Consider the following 23,249-nt stretch of genomic DNA (forward strand, 5'->3'; position numbering starts at 1 on the left):
GATGTAGCACGTGCATATCTGGCTACAAAAAAAGGGAGAAGAGGGAACAGTCACATAACCGTGCTTCATTAGAATGATGATGCCATTAACAGAATAGGGGTGTTAAGAGAACAAACAGGCTTGGAAGGACAGGTGTACTTTTGGAAATGTGGAATTTGAACAATTGGTGAGGCTCTCGGTTAAACATGTCCAACAGAAATGTGAATCTTTAGCTCAGAAGAAAAATCAAAGCTAGATTATAAATTGGGGAATTGTCTATAGGAAGCATAGTCATTGAATAAAATGCAATATCCAAGGGGAAAGAACAGGAAAGGAAAAAAAAAATGTGAGCTAACTGCAAGAAGATTAATTGACATGAGCAAAGGGGACAGGTGAGAGGAGATTTAGGAAACTGCAGTTCCCAAAAGCCCATGCATAATATAATTTCTTAAAGGAAAAAGTGTAGTCAGTAGTATAAATGCTGCAGATATCAATGATTAAGGTGGACCATTTGCTCTTCTTTCTCCTGTTCTCTCATTCATTCTCTCATTAAGTCCTGATTAATCCAAAATTTCTGTGAAATTCTTTTCTCTTTACCAGCCACCACTGCCATTGCCTAAGGCAAATGTGGTCTTTTTCTTAAGGACTGTGGTGATACAGGCTAAATATCTCTTATCTGAAATGCTTGGGCACCAGAAGTGTTTTGGATTTCAGATTTTTTCAGATTTTGGAATATTCGCAGAATATGTACTGGTTAAGCATCCTTAATCCAAAAATCCAAAATGCTCCAATTAGCATTTCCTTTGAGTGTCATGTCAGTACTCAAAAAGTTTTGGATTTTAAAGCATTTTGGATTTCAAATTTTCAGATTAGGAATGTTCAGCCTGTAGCTAGATTCCTTTTTGCCAGTCTGTTTCTTTTCATGTACATTCTTAATGCCAAAGTTAACATTTTAAAGCACAATTCTGATTTTGTGAGTTCCTAGCTTGGCAACTTCAATAATGACCAGTACATCCTCAATTGAGTCCATACTCACCTTTCACCTGGCAATCCAGTCTACCCTTTTTGTCTCTCTTGCCTCTCTTGCCTCTTATCCTGCGCTCCAGTTGCAGGGAGCTGACTTGCCATACCTTTCCTTATTTCCATGATTCCCTTTACTCAAAATACCATTCCCCTCTTTACTCACTTTTCAAGACTAAATTGAGTTTACCTTCTTTTCCTCTACTAAGTAGCAGCCTTTAACTCTTTTCATTGTAGTACAGTCTCGAACAGGGGTGGCAGACTATGGCCTGTGGACTAATAAATCCAGCCCACTGCCTGTTTTTGTATGACTCGCAAGCTGAGAACAGCTTTACCTTGCTAAAAGGTCGATTAAAAATCAGTAGAAGAATAATTTGTTATGACATGAAAATTACATGAAATTCAAATTTTACTGTACATAAAGCTTTACTGGAACTCAGCCACACTCATTGTTTATATATTGGTTTTGACTTTTTGTGTCACAACAGCAGAGTCGAATAGTTAAAACAGAGATCATGTGTCCTGCAAAACCTAAAATATTTATTGTCTGGCCTTTTACTGAAATAGTTTACTGATCCCAATTCATGTCTTTAATATGGCACTTATGAGTTCTGAAAGTCTCAGTACTTTTAACAAAACATGTTTTTTAAGGACTTTTGATTTATTTTCATCATATTAACTAGGAATAAGTTAGCCTGCAGAAGATCTGATTTCATATACAGCATATACAATATGAAAATTTTTCAACTAATATTTGTTGACTAACAAGTCATTTTCTTTGCTGTCTGATAGCACTCAGTGGTAGGTAATCTGGGATGGTTACCAAATAGAGAAAAATTCTTGGAGAATAACAATAAATTCTGTCCTTGGGTTGGGTAAAAATTGTCACTAGTTCATTTTGATGCCAGACCACCTCCATCAGTCTGATTCCTTGGAACTTAGATCCTTAAAAGAATAAATTTGAGGTTAGGGAGAAACTTTTTGTTGAGGCACCCTCTCTACTGAGTTTTTCAAAGGCAAGGATTGTGTTCTATTCATTTTTGTTTGTCTAGCACTTGACATAGTACCAGGCACATAGTAATCATCAGTATACATGAATTAAGGCCTGCTGCAGAAAATTATCCCATAGATACTTTGGCATATTGGTAATAATTGCCATAGTTTATTTTATTGCCATATCTTGAAAAAGTCAAATCATATACTAGTTTTAGTCACTATTTACCATAAAAAGGTTTCATACATATTCTTAATATTCTTTGTTTTCTCTTTGAAGTTCATATGACTTAATATTTTATTCATTTAAACAAACCAAAATTTAATTTTTATATTTTCCCCTTTTTTTCTTTAAACTAGGAATCTGAAGAACTTTCTTCTGATGAAGAGATGAAAATGGCAGAGATGCGACCACCGTTAATTGAAACCTCTATTAACCAGCCAAAAGTTGTAGCACTTAGTAATAACAAAAAAGGTTAGATGTTGAAGGAAAACACTAAGAATAGAAAATGGCCTGAGTAAAATCTATAAATGTTTTTTGAATAAATTTCATTGAATGTCATGTTATTTAAAATATATTTTAGAAACAATTTTTTAAACATGTCTTTCTGAAGAGTTCTCCTTCCTTATCTCTCACTTTTAAAGAAAGATCTAGATAGATTTTTTTTCTCTTCTCTCATGCAGATTTACTTATAAGAGCGTGGACTTTACAGGCAGATAAGCCTAAATTATAATTCCATTTCTTCTGCTTATTTGCGGTGTGATCCTTGAGCTACATAATTTTACCCATATGTACATAATCTAATTTGGCATACAGTGAGTCTACTGAAGGAATTTTATATTAAATGGACTAGATTATGTAAAGTATTCGGATCTAGCACTTTTTTTTAAACATTCTTCCCCAACCCCTGCCAGCCATTCTTTCATGTAATAGAACCTCAGACTCTTAGATATCTATTCCTTTCCTCACCCTTCACCACCAGTGCCTCTACATCATCTCAACCAAATGTTTATCCAGCCTTTTGCCTTTATGGCATCAGTGATACTTAACTATCAAGTTGGCCCATGGGTAGCTTGGATTCATAATAATTGTGTTAGTGATAACTAGTGCTTGTTGAAATTTTACTAGTTTCTTAGGTACTATGCTAAATATTTTTTTACATTTTACTATCTAATTATCATAATAGCCCCATGATGAGGAAAAAAAGGAATGTATCTAGGAGAGAACAACCATCTAGTTTAACAGTATTTAAAAATTAAGAATCTAGTACCCAAATACCTTGAGGTCGAGGTTGCAGAGCCCCATTTGCTACTGTTTTTAACTGTAAGCACATCCATACTACTTGAGCTGAGCTCCTAAGATCTAAGAACAGCAAAAATATTCTTAATTCATATATTCTTCTGTGGATGTATTTATATACACTGTTTCCGTGATTTGGCTAGAATTGACTTAACAACAGACTTTTTATCACTACTTTTAAAAAATGCTACTTTTTACACTACTTGCCTGTAATAGAATATGAACCCTTGTTTATTTCTGTTTATATAATTGCTACACACAAAATCATCTCACATATCGAGAGTTTACCATTTATAAACAATTCTATGAAATGCTCTAAAAACGTGAAGAAATGAGAGAGCTGGCCTTTGAAAATCCCTTGATTTGTTTGGTGACTGTATGTATGTTTGTGGATTGACTGCATTGCTCATTTTTATTATCAGAATAGATGAAAATTTCACACACATGAAATAATTTCTTATCCAGATGAGTTTACAAAGGTTGTGAATTGTAACTATATTTTTTTGCTATGAATTTTTAAAAATTGTAAATGGGTAGAAAGCAAATTCACTAAAATTAATTGATGACCTTTGAAAACAGTGCATATCATCATCTTGTCAGTGGTTTAACTCAAATTCTGGGTAATTCTAACATTGGTTACATTTTTTAAAAAATGGTAGTACTATTTTAAAATTAGTTAATCTTGTGTGTATTAGGACTGCATTTTCAGGGCTGTATCTGGTTATCTTCTTTATTACCTCATATATGGAACCAGGACGTTATAAATGCCATTTGTCATCACTGAAAAGCACTCCACACAGATTCTTGGTGAATTTATCATTGGTCTTAAATTTTCTTTTGTTTCAGATGATACAAAAGATACAGATTCTTTGTCAGATGAAGTTACACACAATAGCAATCAGAATAACAGCAATTGTTCTTCTCCATCTCGGATGTCTGATTCAGTTTCTCTTAATACTGATAGTAGTCAAGACACCTCACTGTGCTCTCCAGTGAAACAAACTCATATTGATATTAATTCCAAAATCAGGTTTGTGAATATATTACAAAATTATTTATATAATAAATAGAAATAGGAAGGCAAATAATAAATGACTGAAACATGAACGGTTTTACAAGTAAATATTATAGAAGTAGTTCAGGCAGTATATGTTTTCTTTCCTCCATTTTATTACTGATTGTCTATTTAGTTTTAATAAATTTCCATTTAAATTTTTTTAAATTAGTTTTTTAAACGGGGAAGAAAAGACTTAAAATTGATTCTACACCTCTTGATTAAAAGATTGAACAGTTATATAATATTTCCATGTATTATAACATAAACAGTCTAAGTTATAAAGGTATTTTTATAGTTAAAAATGCAAAGTAATTTTGGGGGGATGCCATTGAAGGGTTCACTCAAATTCTTTTGACTGTTGCTTTATACTTAGTTTACACTTAATTTTGTAGTTCAGACTCTTTGAAAAAGGTGAAAATGTTAACTTATTTCCTGTAGCCTGGAAGTTAATGGAAGTTTAAAACAAATTTTATTAATTAGGTCTTAAGAAATTTGGTTATCAAGTCAAGACCATGCCATTCTACCTTGGTATTAGTCTTATCACCAAGAGTCTGCTTGAGAGAAAGATTTGGGTTACTACTGAACAAAAAGCTTGTATAGATATTTTAACTGCCATTTAGAGTTAAATTGTTCTTAAATTCCAGGCATATTTCAGTAAAATTTGTGTATTAATTTGGATTGTAAAAGGAAGACAAATTTTATACCTGGAAATGAGTTCAGATATTGTGTAGTTGTGATTATGATTAATCATTTATATATATCCTCTGAATTTGAGGCTGTGACCCAGTGTTTTAAAATACTTATTTTTATAACCTCTTAGATGTTAAGATAATTATTAACTTGTTGAATGATAAAATTTTACTTATTTACTGTTGGGAAGTGGTATGGTATTTTATAAATCCTGTTTTTTATATAATGAAATATAGGATAAGCAAGGAATATAGCAACACATTTTTGTGCTGTATTTCTAATAATGAATGTTATCTTTTGCCTAGTGGGAAGATCAATATTAAGGAATATTTGTGGAAACATAACCTGAATATTTATACAAGAGGACATACATAAGTTCATACCACCAAGTAGAAACAAAATATTTTCTATAGTTTTGGAATGGCACATTTATAAAATATTTGCTCAGTACAACATAGCCACTTAGAAGATACATTAGATTTAGTTTCTGTTCTGATCCCTTTTACATATTTAATGGACAACTTTGGGCATTTATTCAGTCTTTGCTTTGTACAATTCCTTTATCTATATATTTGAATTTAATGATAACTACTTAGTTGATATGGTTAATTGTGGTTAATAATGTAAGGTTTCAGAATTACCTATAAAAATATCCTGTGCTCGTTACTCAACTATTCGAGTTATTGGCTTTCTCTTCTATGTATCTGCCCATCTTCAAGCATTTCACTTTTTAGCATATTCGTGAAAAGATGCAGCAGCAGAAGAGGATACATGATTCCACTTTTGTTTGTAATTTAGCTCTATTAAACTATTTTGTGACAAATTAGATTAAGCATAGTGATAGGTATAGTATACCTACACATTAACTAGTTATTAATGTTTTCTGTTACTAAGAAGTCTTGGCTTTTTTATGTTTTTCATAAAATTATGTTTATTTTAGGCAAGAAGATGAAAATTTTAACAGCCTTTTACAAAATGGAGGTATTTTACACAATTCAACAGAGGAAAAATTTAAGGTTCATGATAAAAAAGATATTAACTTACCTGAATATGAGTTGAATATTGAAGAGCGATTAGTTCTAATTGAGAAAGGTGTTGACTCAACAGCCACATCTGATGAATCTCACAAATTAGACCATATCAATATGAATCTTAATAAACTTGTAACTAATGATACATTTCAACCAGAGATATTGGAAAGATCAAAGACACAGGATATAGTGCTTGGAACAGACTTTTTAAACATTAATTCTAAAGGGGAAGCTGAGCACTTGGAAAATGGGAACAAGTATCCTAATCTGGAATCCATAAACAAGGTAAATGGACATTCTGAGGAATCTCCACAGTCTCCTAGTAGGACTGAACCACATGACACTGATTCTTCTGTTGACATGGGTATTTCCAAAAGCACTGAAGATCTCTCCCCTCAAAAAAGTGGTGCAGTTGGATCTGTTGTGAAATCTCATAGCATAACTAATATGGAGACTGGAGGGCTAAAAATTTATGACATTCTTAGTGATAATGGACCTCAGCAGCCAAGTGCAACAGTTAAAATCACGTCCGTTGTTGATGGAAAAAATATAGTCAGGAGCAAGTCTGCCACACTGTTGTATGATCAACCATTGCAAGTATTTACTGGTTCTTCTTCATCTTCTGATTTAATGTCAGGTACAAAGACAATTTTCAAATTTGATTCAAATCATAATCCCGAAGAGCCAAATATAACAAGAGGCCCCACAACAAGTGGCCCACAATCTGTGCCTCAAATATATGGTCCTCCACAATATAATATACAGTACAGTAGCAGTGTTGCAGTCAAAGAAACTTTGTGGCACTCCAAACAAAATCCCCAAATAGATCATGCCAATTTTCCTCCTCAGCGTCTTCTTAGGTCAGAGAGCACAGAAAATCACAGTTATGCTAAACATTCTGCCAATATGAATTTCTCTAACCATAATAATGTTCGAGCTAATACTGCATACCATGTACATCAGAGACTTGGCCCAGCAAGACATGGGGAAATGTGGGCCATCTCACCAAATGACCGACTCACCCCTGCAGTAACTAGAACTACGATTCAGCGACAAAGTAGCATGTCCTCTACGGCCTCTGTAAGTCTTGGCGATCCAGGTCCCACAAGGCGGGCCCAAATTCCCGAAGGAGATTATTTATCATACAGAGAGTTAAATTCAGCAGGAAGAACTCTTCCAGTGATGTCAGGATCGCAGAGACCTCTTTCTGCACGAACATACAGCATTGATGGTCCAAATGCATCAAGGCCTCAGAGTGCTCGACCCTCTGTTAATGAATTACCAGAGAGAACTATGTCAGTTAGTGATTTCAATTATTCACGGACTAGTCCTTCAAAAAGACCAAATGCAAGGGTTGGTTCTGAGCATTCTTTATTAGATCCTCCAGGAAAAAGTAAAGTTCCTCATGATTGGCGAGAACAAGTGCTTCGACACATTGAGGCCAAAAAGTTAGAAAAGGTAATTGAACAGGAGTTTTTAGTTTTCCTCTTTATGACTTACTTTTTAAAAAAGTATTTGGCATTCTTTGTTTTTTTAAACAAGGTGAAACAAGGTACTCTGAATTATTATCTGCTTCTAGGAGTTTTTCTCTGGTACTGGGATTAGATTAAAGTTCCAAGTTTAAATTTAGCCAGGACAGTTGAGATGGGAGTGTAAGCTTCTTTCCTCTTTCTAACTCCCCAATGTTTCTAATGGGTATATATTTATTGTATATGTTTATACATTTATCTCTTTTAGATTGTGCATACATACTGGAAATAATATGTGTGCCTCTGTTTAGCATTTTCTGACTTTCTGCCCTCTATTAATAATTGTTGATTATGAAAATATAAGAAAGTAGCAGTTTACTATATATTTAACAGAAAAATGAGAAATGTATTGCAAATGTAAATATTTGATATAAGATATTTTCCCAGTCCATGTTGTATTAACTAACATTGTCACTGACACAGATGGCTTCTGGCATGGCATTTATTCTTGACATTTCTGAACTGCACTTCGAACCTACTTGGCCTCAGTTAGTGTTTCTGTGGCTCTTAGTGTAGCTTGGAAATAGTTGGTAAAATAACTAATGTTCATGTACAGTTTATAACTTTATGTGTAAATTTTCATCTTTTGAAAGGAGTTAAACTTAAAAAAAATTATCCTGTAAAGCACGTATTAGTGCCATAGTCTTGCCTATAGTCTTGTGGCCCAAGTGTATATAATGCATATTCATTCTTTAAGATTTAGCTCCATATTTCTCACTAGATTTTACCCAAGAATTATCTTTCTTCTGTTTATTAAATATAAATCGTGTTTTTTAAGACAGCTGACCCTCCATCCCCCAAAACAGCTGAACATATACAGGCTCAGTCATTATGTTAAAAAATTTCTTAAATAAAAATTTTCAGAAATAAATGCCTAAAATCTGGTTAGTAAATTTTATCAATTCACATTAAATCTCAACCTATAATTGTTAGCTCTTTTCAGTGCAGCTCTCTCTCATCTGTCCTTTTGTTTCAGCTATAACTCTACATGCCTTTGAGACTATTTGAACTTGTGTGCGTTTTCCAGGGAATTTGGAAATTTCTTAAGCAGAGGAGTAACGTAGCTGTGTTTTATAAATAAACTTCCGGTGACTGTGGAACTGGATTTTAGGAGGAAGCAGTAATAATCAAAAGATAGTGAGTTATGAGGCCATTTAGTGTTCTAGATAAATGTGAACTCATTAGTGGAGTTGAGACAAAGGAATGAATTCAAGAGACAGTTCTGAAACAGACTGTACAGGAGTTTTCTTCTAATTGAATATGCCTGTAATCAGTCATTGAGGAAAAGGGATAAAGCTTGAATAACTGGGTTTTGGGAATGCCATTAACTATTACTGGATGTAGAGGAGGAGTAGCAGATTAGGAGGGTGAAATGAATCTGGTTATTGTATTCTATGTAGTTTCCATCTCAGATGGCTATTCTCCCACTCTTTTCTGTCTGACAGAGATGTGTCTGGACTTCAGTAAATAGGAAGCAATTAGCTATCTCATTGTTTAGTGTGCCTCTCAGCTTTTTTCCCCATTGCATAAAATATTTACATATTTAGAAATTTGCTATACAGTTTCTTGGAGAGTGTATGACAGTAATTTTCCAGTTGTGTGTGACCACTGGTGACTTAGAGGTGATAATTAGTTCAGTGAAACCAAGAAAAGCCTTGTGAGAAAAGAAACAGGGCACACTGTCTGAACACAAATCTGTAGCTGATAGAATAACTTCTATTTCCAAGGATACATAGGGGTCATACCTTGAAGTTAAGAGGAGTGCTCTTTCCCGTAATATACTTGCCAAGACACCCGCTTCCCAGGCTACTAGTTGACTAGTGAGTGCACTTTGGTATATTCCAGCTCATTGGTTGGGAAGCATTTCCAGCAAATACCAAAGTGTGTACTGCTATTACTATAGCTGTGCTGTATTATTTCTAGGGTATATTATTCTCCATGTCTTTCTTAGATGTATTCTGTGTTTGCTTTTTCTGATCTTAAAAAGTATTCACATGTGGGATTGCCTTTACTTAATCTTTTGTAAAAGTTTTATCTTCAGATATATTGTATTACCAAAAATGGATTCATACATTTGATAAACCACATTTAACAAGGATTTATCAGAAAATAAATGTTACCTCTCCTTGACTTTTTTTTCCCCTTGACTTTTCGAGTGAAAAAAGATTTTAGCTACTGTACTATATAACATTTAGAGAGACAGTATATTCTACCTATTCAGAATCCTAGCTCAGCTACATAGTTAGCAACTTGGACAAATAACTTAGATTTTCCTTACCTCAGTTGCTTCATCTGTAAAACAGGTGCAATGAAAGGAACTGCTCTGGGATTGTTTTAAAAATTGAGTTAATACACATAAAGCACTTAAGAATGGTACCTGGTATATATAACTAAGTGCTAAATATTGCTGTCATCCTTATCACCATTTGTTCAAATATTTAAAAATTATCAGCTGACTAAAGTTGATATTTTTTATTTAGAACACCTAAATACTTTATTTTAAAATAGATTATTTTATGGTGGTAAAACAATTGTGTTTTTCTTGAAATTAAAAAAACCCAAACACTTAAAACTATAGTTCCTAATTTTTAAATATAAGCAGATTTCCTGTATCAGAGATAAAGTCCTTCCCAGGAAATTAAGACAGTTTTTATGTTGTTGAGATGGTAAGAATTTGCTTTATACACCCATTTGGCAAGGGTGATGGTCTTGAATAAAATTTTTATATACTTATCTGACAGGAAAAATGCCAATAAAATATCAACAGACATTTAGCTGAGTTATATGTTTATTCATATACACACATATATGTACATATATATATATATATATATATATATACACACACACACACTACATGTACAGTCATGCATCTCTTAATAACAGGGATATGTTCTGAGAAATGCATCATCAGGCGATTTTGTCATTGTGGGAACACCAGAGTGTGCTTATACAAACCTAGATCGTATAGCTTGCTACACACCTAGGCTGTATAGCCTAATGCTCCGACTACTATTATATATGCAGTATGTCACGAAATGTTATACGGTACAAGACTGTACGCATAAAACTACTATTAAAAAAACAGAAATTTATGGGCCGGCCCGGTGGCGCACTCGGTAGAGTGCGGCGCTTGGGAGTGCGGCAGCGCTCCCGCCGAGGGTTCGGATCCCATATAGAGACCGGTCTGCTCACTGGTGGAGCGTGGTGCGGGCGCGACACCGAGGGTTGCGATCCCGTTGCCAGTCCCGGTACGGGCGCGACACCGAGGGTTGCAATCCCGGTACGGGCGCGACACCGAGGGTTGCGATCCCATTACCGGTCGCGAAAAAAGACAAAAAGGAAGAAAAAAAAAAACAAATTTAAAAAGAAATTTGGTATTTTCCTCATAGCTTTATTATTAGTCATCTCTTGTTCAGAAAATATAATTATGGTTCAGAAAGTTATTTTGTAGTTTCGAAGATAATTATAGTTCAGAAGATGAAATTTTAATGTATTAATGGTAATTATCTCTCAATGAGATTTTTAGGACTTTTTAATACATTTCTACAGTGTTTTCATTTTAAAAAATTAAAAACTAGTGATAAGTGTCAGTAATTACAGAAGATGGGGACTATTCAAGGAGAGTGCTACTTTTTGAAAAACTGGTAAAATTTTGATACATAGGATTAAGGTTAATAGATTAAGATAAAAGTTATGTCAGGAAGGAGTTCTGAGAGCAGGGAGAGATGAGGACTTTAAGCTCGTTGAATTAGGGATTTATTCTGAGAAAATTTGGTAATGAAGTTGGGGCCAGATTACAGATATGGAAAGTCATAACAACAGTTAAGTTTATTTAGTGCTTACAAAGTGCTAGAAACTGTCACTCTTACAGTAACCCTCTATACAAATATTTCTCAGTTTTTATACAAGTCCTATGAGGTATTTTATTATATCATTTTACAATAAGGAAATTAAGGCATAGAATAGTTAAGTAATTTTCCCATGATGATATATATGTGGAAGAGAGGGAACAACTTTTAAAAGCTGGGCAGGAAAATTTCAGTTTGACTATGTAGATGATGAGGAGCCTGAGCAGAAGACTGATAGGATAAAAGATGTATTTTAGGGTATCTCAGTCAAAAGTGTTCAGGATGAATTAAAGATATTTTGTGAACCAGTTTCAGTAATAAAACAACCAGATGGTGCATGCCTGGGCTAGGATTGTGGCTGTAGTGGGGATGACTCTTTAAAACACTTTGACAAAAATTAGTTTTAGTGATTAGATGAAAGGATTCAAGAAACAGCCAAGTTTTCTAGTTTGTAATATTTGGTCATAAACATTAAAAAAAAAAAAGTCCTAGTAAGTCTTAGTAGTTAGGATAATGGAGTCCTTTTAAAGCTATGTGGTACAGTAAACAGATTTGGCAAAAAATAACTTGGTTTTGAATATATTGAATTTGATGTAATGATAGTGTTTGCAAGTAGTTTGGAACACAATATGAAATTAGGGGGGTTAGTGATGCAAATTTGAGATACAAATCATATAAGTAAGTAAGTTTTCCTAGGCAATAATTATGTAGGGTAAGAATAAAGTTATTTTCTCTTTCTGAGAGATACCAAAAAGATAAATATATTGTTTTAAGTAATTTTAAATTGCTGATATTGTTAGACATTTACTATTCCAAAGGCAGTTCATTCAAATTCCAATTCCATGATAAGTGCACACTAAAGACTTCCTCAGCATCTCTTCCCACCTCCATAGCTTTAACTTCTAGGACTTTTATCCTAGCAGATAAGAGTGGTTTAAAGTACATGCTGTACATTTTGAGGGATTTTAGAGATTTTCTAAGATTACTTTAGACCGTTTTGTGATTTTTTTTTTTTACTATATATGCAAACCTGATCCTAAACCCTGCACATACTGTTGAAAATGGTTCTTTTGTATTTTTCTGGGAATAATTTACCACTGTTCTGCCAGCATCCTCCTAAAAATCATACCCTTCAATAAAAATAATTTAGTATTTTTAATATTGAACCATAATTTAAGTAATTTGCACAATGAAAATAACCCTATATTTTAGTTTTATTTCTGCAAGTCCACAGTGTAGTTTAAAGACTTGTTTTCTTTTTATATGTTCAAAAACATACTAAAAACATTAAAATGATTCTGAAAGTTGTTTTATTTATAAAAACTATTTTGTGCTGCTTTCTTAACTCTTATTCCATAGATGTAAGAATCAAAGTATATGGGCGGCAAAAGAATATTGAAAGTGCTACTTAAATACGTTACTAATGAGCTACTTTAAAGTTAGGAGTCTAAATCATGCTGCTATTAAAGTATTGGTTCAAGGTGGTGAAGGGTGAAAAAGCCACCCCCCCCACCCACGTCCCCACAATCATAACTCCAATAGCAGAGGACATTTAAAATTTTCCCCAGGGAATTTCACAATGCATGCCCTACCTCATGAGGTAAGTCTCCAAATTAAAGTTTGCTACTTTGCTCAGCTGGGAGTTTAGTAGTAATAATTTATTGAAGCTTAAGTGGTTTTTAAACCTTTTTGTAGTCACCCCACCTTCCTCCTACCCCAAAAACACTGTATCTGGAATCCAAACATACAAAATAGATCTTACCTTGAAAATCTTGAAACTTACTTAAAAAAAACAGCTTTGAAAATGAATATAAATTTTTTATTTCAAAGTTGAATTGTTACTAATATCAGCATTTGGGTAATATCCCTTATATAAAAACGCACATATGAAGCAATCCAAACCATAGTGTGATTAACACAACATGATAAATGCCATGTTCACTTGTTATTATACAACTATCAGCATATAATGAACCACACTGCCCAGGACGTTATGCCTAGTGTTTAATTGAGCTCTGCACAATGTGTTATGACAGAGTGCAGTTTTTATGTGGATGTCCATGCACAAGCCAGAATTCAAATCAGACAGACCTGTTTTGAGCTTCAGTCTTACCAGTCAGTGAAATATTTAAGCTCATATATGTTCAGACACAGAAAAAATTTGTTCCAAGATCTATGTGTCATTAAAAAGGGTCAATCAGGCCATTCAAGTTAATATGTTAAAGCTATGTGTGTAACAAATGAGTGTGATTTATATATGTTTGTGTGTGTGTACATTAATGATTTGTTTATTTTTGTATTCGAATCAAGTATTCATGGAACCTCTGAATTGCCTCTGCTAAATTCTCCTTGGTGAATGGGTTGGGAAAATTCAGGTCTGGGCTATTAAGTTTAGCTTTTTCTTTAGTTATTACTTTAGAATACACAAAATAACTGAAAATGTACATCGTCATTTTATAGACCCTTTTCCTTCTGGAATCCTGTATTAATATTTCTGGGTATTTGATATCAACTTCAAAATCTCGAGAAAGTATATATTTCCTATGAGTAATTCAGAAATGCTTATTATGACATATCTGTATTTCTTAATAATAAGCCTTGCCCAAAATGTTTACCCGAATTGACCATCAAACCCTCAATGCTCAGGGATGTGATTAAGCATCCGCATGAAACAGCATCAGTTAACAATGCTGGGAATAAACAAGTAGGAACAGTGAAGAATCAGGCACTGCATTTATTGAAGTACAGCATCAGGCAGTCCTGGGATTAGCAATTAGGTATTCATTTGAACTCAGTCTGTAGGAGGATTCCGTCAGTGGTTCTTCAAGTTTAAGCAGCAAAGGCCACCAACTACCTGTTATATAGTGATCTTTAAAATCTATTTAATTGAATTGGAGAAATTCGTTACATGCATTCTCTAGTTTTTCTTCTGGTAACTATAGGGCAGCAGGAGCCTTTTAAGTTATCTCCTAAAATTGTGCTTGTATGTTAAACTTTTCCCTAATGTAAGATGTTTTTCTAAATGTGGAAGATAATTTTTTAGAAATTAAAGTGGCCATGAGTCAGGTATTTTTTGTAAATGTATTTTGTGCTATAGTATGTGTGTTTAAACTCTCGGTTTATTTAATAAGTAGGATAATTTCTCGAAAGTGAAGTAGACTCTTTTAATTGATTGGACTTAAAAGTACTGGTTGTTGGTAAAATTTATAGAGAGAAATCTATTTTCTGACATATATAATATGCATTATAAAAGCAGCTCTATGTTTTTACTTTCTTGGTGCCTAAACATGTGAATGGTTGTATTAACGTGCAATTTATATGTCTGTTGTCATGTAAATATATGGTAAATAGTGCCAGTTTCTTTCAGTGGTTCTGAAAATTCAGTGTTGCATGATTATTTCTGTGTGGTACTGGGGTTACTTGTAAGTAAGTCTATGTACATAACATGTCTTGTGGATTTTGCATGCTACACTAATCTCTTAACTCTATCCCCTCTTTATTCAGAGCATGCTGTCAAGGTCCTTTAATTCCAATTTTACTGCTGTAAGCAGTTTTCACTATGGCAGCTCTAGGGATCTGCATGGCAGCCAGGGCAGTCTTGCCTTGAGTGTTGCAGACGGAAGAGGTTCTGGTGGGCACATTTTTCGAGTGAGTACCTACAGTAGAACAGTACTTTTAGCACATAGAAGAGAAAACCCCAAATTTTAAATGTTTTAATGTTTCTAGAAAAAAATTTTTACTGTGGGTTAGAAATCTTGATTTCTTTCAAGTTCTTCCATGGCTTCTAAAACTTTACTCAATGCTGATTTAGTCTTTATCTCTTAAGTTTTTTTGATCATAAGCTAATGTTGCAGTCAGCTCTGTTTATTTATGTAAAATGGGGTGAACAATCGGAGTAACTATCAGAGGTTTTTAAAAAATATTATTCTTTGCACTGTTTTTCTGTTAGAATTAGCTTGCTGTCCCCTAACTCAGGGTTTTAAGGCTGTGCCATATGTAATCCACAGAGGAATAATTTTAACTCCAGTGATTTGAGAATTGGCCGAGAAGAAGCCACTACCTGGAACTAAGTTTAATCATAATTCGCTGAATATACTTAAATGTGGGGCTGGAGAAATTGTTTCAAGTATCAATGAAAAGGCAAAACCCAAATCCTTTATTACCCACATTTCACCATAGTCCTGAGTAGTGAAGAAGAGAGGTTTGTTTTAAGGAAAGTTATGGGTGGGGGATAAGAATGGCAGAAAAAGAGAAAGAACAGAATACCTCTGGGCATGGCTATACTTTAAGATTTTTATCTCCACAACAACTTGAGGTGGTAGCATAGCCTCTAAACAGATATCTCCTTCTGCTCTTCTTTCATCCTGAAATGGCCTTTCTTCCCTTCTAACTTTATTTTATCCCTTCCCACAGTTTTATTTCCATTTCAAGTGTTTGCTTACTTCTGGGTCTTTTACTTTTTCCTGAGCGTACCACTCCCCTACCGGCCCCCCCCCTTTTTTTCTTGGCTGCTGGCTGGTACGGGGATCTGAACCCTTGATCTTGGTGTTACAAGGTAGTACTCTAGCCCCCCTTTCTTTTTTAAATGCACTCGTTTCTTTTCTGTGTTCTAGAGTAGGAGCAGTCTCCTAGATTCACTTTACTTTGGCTTTAGGAAAAACTCTTGCCCTGTCCTCTCCTACCTGCCACTACTCGGTTTCTTTGCTGTTACAGTGTCAACAATCATTTTGAAACTTCTCAAGTTGAAAGATAAGGTGATAACTGTCAAGCCCTCACTCCAACAGAGTCCATGGGGTAAAAACCAGTGGTTTTTATTAACTCAGGGGTAATCTTTGCCATTCATAATCATCTGGAAGTCTTCTTTCTAATTCTTTTACAGTAACACTTTGTGCTTGCTTTTCTTAAGTTCAGAGCATTTGAGTCTGGTGATTTCTACTTTTTCATTCATGATATGCTTGTTCTTTTAAAGAGTAGGTAAACAGTTGTACATTCAGGCTTGTGTTTAAATTTCAAGCTGTGAGCTAAGTTGATTTTTATGTATTTTAAATACCACACCTCAGAAAGAGAGAAGGAAAATAAAAGTATTCATTGCAAAATTAGATCAAACCACATCCAAGAATGCTAAGCCATCATTTGAATTAGCAACTAACTGCACACAGTAGATCTGTTGCTGAGAGTTTCTAAGACTAGATTCTTAATTTTATATGTATATTGTAGTAAATCATAGTGAACTAACAGTAGTGCTTTTTATCACAATTTATTTTGTTTTCTAAAATATATTTAGGTGTGTTTAGAATTAAAGTGAAAAATATAGGTTTCATGTGTCCCAGCATATTTATGGTAAGAAATATTAAGGAATAATGAGATATTGAGTATTTTTCCTCTCAAGTTATGATTAAACTGTAATATAAGGATATTATTTGGCATATGAAGATATGAACTAGTTAGTTAATTTTAAAAGCATTTCTCCAAACTAGTGCTTTTGAAAATACTGAACTAATATTAATATGATGAATTAAGCTAAAGCAGGTTTTATAAGACTATAAATGTACTGTTACTGCTAATTATTAAAATTTAGGAAAAACAAATCCTATGTGTTATTGTGCTGTTAAAAGAACAACAGTTAATTTTTTGACCAAAGAAACTGTTTATGGTACTCAACAGGAGTGTATTTTAATTGCTCTTGAAATTGGAGACTCTTAACTTTGATTAATAACTAAATTTATTGCTCAAAGGTGTTAAAAGCTAGGCATTACTGTAAATAAAAGGAAAAAAGAGCATGTAGAAGAATTTGTCTTCTACATGTGTGCATTATAAAGAAATAGATTAGCAGTATATATTCATATAAACTTTTCACACATTACAGCAACCAACATCTTGCCATGTACTTTTGGAAGAAGTTAAAGGTACTAATCGGTAGCAATGATGATGGTAATATTCTTATTGGGTCTTCATCTTTCCACTCCCTAGCAATATTTTTTCGTAATCATCTCTCAAGTGTCATCATCATTTTGGTTTCACATCTTAAAGGGCATTATTTGTTTATTCTTTATTTCCCCCTCATTTGAAGCATCCCCAGACATCCAGTCCAGGAGATCTTTGTCAAGATGATATATTCATTTCAGGACAGCAGAACTACTCGTCAGCTACACTTAGTCACAAAGATGTTCCTCCAGACAGCTTGATGAAAGTAGGTGCTCAGGAAATAAATGAAGTAGTATCTGTGAGTGCACTTACGTTTTGCAGCTTTTTAACTAGAAATATCATATGTGCTTTAACTGAAAATATTTTTTTGAAGGCTTTCCCCACTTGGTTAGTAAGGATTTTTTAAAAATAATTTATAAGTAAAGAGTAGAATTTGACCCTGTCTGCCATTTCTCAATTTGTTTCATGATTTTTCTATGCCAGAGAATAATTTATTGTTGCATTTGGATTTCTGTAGTATCACCTACATATTTTATCATTTGAAACAAGGGCATTTTGGTATTTCTGATATAAAACCTATTTGGAGGGTTGAAAATGAACTTGTCTTAAATTCTTCATTCTAGGATTTTTACTATTACTAAAGGCATTTTAAATACTTCAAATGTAATTAGAAATCACCTTGAAAGACTTTTGTGTATGGTAGAATAGATGATGGTTGTATTCTTAGTACTTTTATAGCAAAAAAAAGTCACTCATTTAGAGATTGTTGTAGCCAGTGACAGACACACAATTCTTTAGTGTTCTTCCTGAGCTATTTTTTTTCTCATTTTCTTAACTAATTCTGTGCCTCTAGTATAACCAGATATAATTACGAAGCATAGTTATTTATTATGTAAAACTTTTATGTTGCTCTTGAGAGTATGCACCCAGCCGGCTAATGTATAAATTCATACGTATCTATTTATTTTACCCTTTTTTCTTTTAATTGAGCTCTATCATCCAGTTTCTTTTTCTTTTTAGTACACATTTTGTGGGTTAGGTTACTAAGTTTGTTTTATGCTTTTTAGTCTCTTGAGCCATCTGCTAATCATAGCTTAATAGGAGTATATTCATGTTTATGTTTAACATTGTTGTAAGCAAGACCAAATACCCAGGTGTCAGGCAGTCTTAAGAACAGGTCAGTAGTAAGTATTGTCTGGATTTTTCCCAGGAGAAAGATACTGAATCTGCACATGGGAAGAAATTGTATAAACATAGAGAAATGCGAGGGCTATCTACAGAATCGTGTGTAAATAATAAAGTAACAGCACAACCAGTTAATTAGTCTTAGGCAGATCACTTGCTTTACATCTCCAGTGATCAAGTAATGAACAAATACAGTTTTTTCCCCAAAGATATAGGGATAATATACCACCTCATTTTTCTTCTCTCCCACCAGTAGTAAGATTTGTCAGTCTTAGGCAGATCACTTGCTTTACATCTCCAGTGATCAAGTAATGAACAAATACAGTTTTTTTCCCAAAGATATAGGGATAATATACCACCTCATTTTTCTTCTCTCCCACCAGTAGTAAGATTTGTCATAGAGAATATCATCCTTGTGCCCTGTCATAAAACATCCATGTATGTTCCCAAACATCAGAATTAACCAAATTCTCAAGTATAAAAAAGAGTATCTTTTTTTACAGAACAAATCTTCAATAAAGCCATATTTCTTTGTATCTTTCAGCCAGGTTCACATAAGAAGAGCATGCAGTTCTGGAACTGTTGCCATATCTTTCTGCAAACTTTTTTACTTTTGGATAATTTTAGGGAAATGGGGCTCAACTATTTCCCTTATAGTTTTCCCATAATTTCCTTGTGGACAAGGCTACCTCTCTGTTAAATAACCAACAAAGAAGTTTTAAGTGATTGAATAGCTTAAACGTATTTATTTCCTCTTCTACACAAATATCTTTTTATATGCAAATATTTATAATATGAACGTAACCTCTTATTTTTCGGATTGATTCCTTACACTAATAGAATAAGCTATTAACCACATTTCTACAAAGTTGATTTCATGTCTAAAATTCAGGTTCAACCTGGCCAGTTAGCTCACTTGGTAGATCATGGTGTTATAACACTGAGGTCAAGGATTTAGAACCCCTTTTGGGCAAGCCCACCCCCCCCAAAAGAAAAGACCATGCATTACAATAACATAATAAATTTTAAAAAATAAATAATAAGGGCCGGTCCGGTGGCGCACTGCTGCAGTGCGCTGCTTGGGAGAGCGGTGGCGCTCCCGCCGAGGGTTCGGATCCCACGTACAGACCGGCCGCTCACTGGCTGAGCGAGGTGCGGGTGCAACACCGAGGGTTGCGATCCCGTTGCCGGTCCCGGTCCGGTACGGGCGCGACACTGAGGGTTGCGATCCGTTGCCGGTCACGAAAAAAAAAAGACAAAAAGGGGGAAAAAAAAAAAAATAAATAATAAAATTCAGTTTCAATCTCTAAAAATTGAGAGACATTAAAACAAAGATAGTATAAATAAATAATAAAATTCAGTTTCAATCTCTAAAAATTGAGAGACATTAAAACAAAGATAGTTATTTACCAGCAACAAACTAGTAATCTCAAGTTTTTTGTTTAGCTTGTGAAGAATAAATTAGAATGTCAACATTTAATTTTTGTGGTTAATATTCTATGGAATTAATATTTAGAGAGTTTAAAATTGCTAACTGGTACACACACACACACATGAGGAATAAATCAATTTTCTACTAATAGATTGCCAAATTGGCTTGTTAATTCTGGAAAGGAAAGAATAAATTTAGAAAAATATATTCAAATTAGGAACAAATAATACCACAAAGTTAGTTACTTTTTTTCTGAAGAAAAACATCAGCAAATGCATCTTTTGTGTGTGTGTTTTAGTATGAGGAACGATACCTTTCTAATAGGCTTACTTAAATTTTAAAAATTTGACATACTATTTGCCATTTTAACATTTGGTTACCGTAAGAAATATAGGTACAGTTACATTTAACAAAAAAGTTAGTGATTTTAAATGTAGATATGGTATACTTTCATTTGGAAGCTTAAAAGAGTGAATCTATCAGGAAGCACTCAGGCAATGTTTAAAATTAAGACATTAATAGCTTTTTTTCTTTTAAAGTTTAAAATTAGAGAAAAATAGTAAGTGGTATATAGTATTGTGTGATTTAGAATGTTAAAACTCTAGTGCTTTTGTAATGCTCCAAGAAGAAAATCCAAATATTTGTAATAAAACATCATTATTGGTCATTTTAAGATACTTCATGTTTTTCTTAGATGCCTTTGAGTAATGGACAGATGGGCCAGCCTCTCAGGCCTCAGGCAAATTATAGTCAAATACATCACCCCCCTCAGGCATCTGTGGCAAGGCATCCCTCTAGAGAACAACTAATTGATTACTTGATGCTGAAAGTGGCCCACCAACCTCCATATACACAGCCCCATTGTTCTCCTAGACAAGGCCATGAACTGGCAAAGCAAGAGGTAAGAATCAAGACTATTTGAAATATGAGACTAAGCTTTTCATGTATTTTTTATAGGTTAATTATTAGTAATAAATCCATATAGAATTTTAACATAGTTTTTACCATCTTGTTTAAAGTTTTAGTTTTATGTTAGGTTTATAAAGTGTTAAACTTTGTAGTTTTAACTTTATGATCATATGACATAGGATTTAATATTTTTGGCATGATTATTTTATTCTAAGGCAGTTGCTTTTCCAAAACTGGTTGATGATACTCCAGTAATCAGACCTTTTTCAGGAATATAAATAGTAGACCATAAAGCTGAAATGGCATATTGTCCTGTGACACTTAAAAAAATCTTAGTTTCTTAGGTTTTGAAATTGGACTATAGTCTCCAAACTACTTTGAGTATTTAATCTTAAAAAGTATTTAAGAAGTCATGGGCGGTGCATTCATATACAAGTATCTTGATAGTTTATTGATAAAATGGTCAGTAATATTAGAAACTTAGGTAGAAATCAAACGCTTTATTAATTTTGGTTGAGTCCCTGGTGAAAAGGAGTGTTTTGTAACAAAAGTTTAATTCTTGCATCTTTTTTTATAGCTTGGTTATAAAATCTACTATCAGTTGATCATATTTTAAAATCCCAACTCCTTTAAAGCATATAAACAGATTCAAGAAATGAAGAATTAATATCTCCAAACCAACTGATGGGTTTTTTAGATATCTTATGATACAAGCCAATAAACATTAGATATGTGTAATTTAGATGGTCCACAAGTGGAAACTGACAATAATATACATGTTTTATGTTTTTGCATTGTGTCATTAAAATCCATGATGTCTAAAAAGTAAAATAGGGTGAACATTAATTGATTTTCTATCCTCATGAAACCACTGGCTAGTTAGGTGCTATGCTTTGTAATCCCAGCTGTGCCTTTAACTCACTAACTCATTAACATAATATTCCATGTTATAGTTTCACTTCATCTGCCTGTGTTTTTTTATAAATCTTCACATATTTATAATTCATCAGTACTTAAATATGTTGTTTTATTATAACTTTTTCTGAAATAGTAGTAATAGCTTCCTTTATTTTTATATTAACTCAGATTCGAGTGAGGGTTGAAAAGGATCCAGAACTTGGATTTAGCATATCAGGAGGTGTTGGGGGTAGAGGAAACCCATTCAGACCTGATGACGATGTAAGTTTTGTTTATATATCCTTGAAACACCCATAAAGTTCTATTTACTAATTCAATGCCTCTTGTATGTAAGTGAAAATTTAATAGATATTTATGTAAATTTAGATAGACATCACCTTTTAAATTTCCCTCTGTATTATTCTGCTTTTTGTTTTGAAATTTGATGTTTCAGTTAGTTGAGGAAAAAAAATTAACCAAAAATTTTCAGTGTTCATGATGATATTAAGTGATTTTTAGTTCTCTTAATTGCTTTTCTACACATGTATAGAAGTAATTTTATCACTTTAACAGAAATCACTATACTAACGTCAGAATTACTAAAGGAAGAAATCACTTTGGATTGTCACAATATTAGAGAAGTCAGGGAGAAAACTTGTACCATGATTCAAATATTTGCATGGTGTGGATGAAAGATTGCTCCTTGGCACTCTATTATTTATGCATTCTATTTTTGGTTAAATTATCTTTTTTTGTTGTTATTAAAGGGTATATTTGTAACAAGGGTACAGCCTGAAGGACCTGCATCAAAATTACTGCAACCGGGTGATAAAATTATTCAGGTAATTAAGATAAATATTTTTATTATTTTCTTTCATTTTGCAGCACTCTAGTGTCTAATTTGGGTGAATCAGAGTACCACTTCTTGGGCGTGGGCTGTCATTATATCAGAAATTTAGAAGAAAATTTCAAAATCTGAGAGACCCTTCTTCTTTTCCCCATGTTCCCTGCTTTTCTCTGTTCCTTCGGCTACTCATTTTACCTAAAACTTGTAGTCGAGCTTTGTCTTAAGAGGAAGACAAGCCTAAGACACAAGTATAACTCTCATTCTCTACCCATACCTTCACTGTTGTTTATTCAGAAATTAATTTATGAACATTCAAAAATTAATCTTTAAATAACCTTCAAACAAAGAAATGAGACAGAGTTTACTAGCTGAAAGTACAGACTCCAAAGACAGATTGCCTGAGTTTGAGTCCTGGCTCCAACACTTTAAAACAATTTTTAAAAAAATTTTTTTTTTTTTTTTTTTTTTTCGTCTTTTTTCATGTCCAGCAACAGATCACAACCCTCAGCGCCCGTACCAGACCGGGACTGGCAACGGGATCGCAACCCTCGGTGCTGCGCCCGCAACTAGCTCCGCCAGTGAGCGGGAACAGGGCTGCATGTGG

At 33.6% G+C, this 23,249-nt stretch overlaps 1 protein-coding gene across 5 annotated transcripts in view; it reads left to right on the forward strand.

The window, feature by feature from the left end:
- Positions 1–23,249, forward strand: part of ERBB2IP (erbb2 interacting protein) — an 87,442-nt gene that overhangs the window by 59,815 nt on the left and 4,378 nt on the right. Inside the window, exons 18-25 of one of the 5 annotated variants that reach the window (XM_008594993.1) lie at positions 2,353–2,467; positions 4,139–4,322; positions 5,980–7,528; positions 14,955–15,098; positions 17,521–17,640; positions 20,687–20,893; positions 21,988–22,080; positions 22,566–22,640. In XM_008594993.1, the coding sequence (XP_008593215.1) occupies positions 2,353–2,467; positions 4,139–4,322; positions 5,980–7,528; positions 14,955–15,098; positions 17,521–17,640; positions 20,687–20,893; positions 21,988–22,080; positions 22,566–22,640 (2,487 nt within the window). The remainder of the gene's footprint in view (positions 1–2,352; positions 2,468–4,138; positions 4,323–5,979; positions 7,529–14,954; positions 15,099–17,520; positions 17,641–20,686; positions 20,894–21,987; positions 22,081–22,565; positions 22,641–23,249) is intronic. The other 4 variants (XM_008594998.1, XM_008595004.1, XM_008595010.1 and 1 more) reach the window with 4 other exon arrangements.

The sequence above is a fragment of the Galeopterus variegatus genome, unplaced genomic scaffold, assembly GCF_000696425.1.
Source record: "Galeopterus variegatus unplaced genomic scaffold, G_variegatus-3.0.2 Scaffold170, whole genome shotgun sequence".
Classification (NCBI taxonomy): domain Eukaryota; kingdom Metazoa; phylum Chordata; class Mammalia; order Dermoptera; family Cynocephalidae; genus Galeopterus; species Galeopterus variegatus.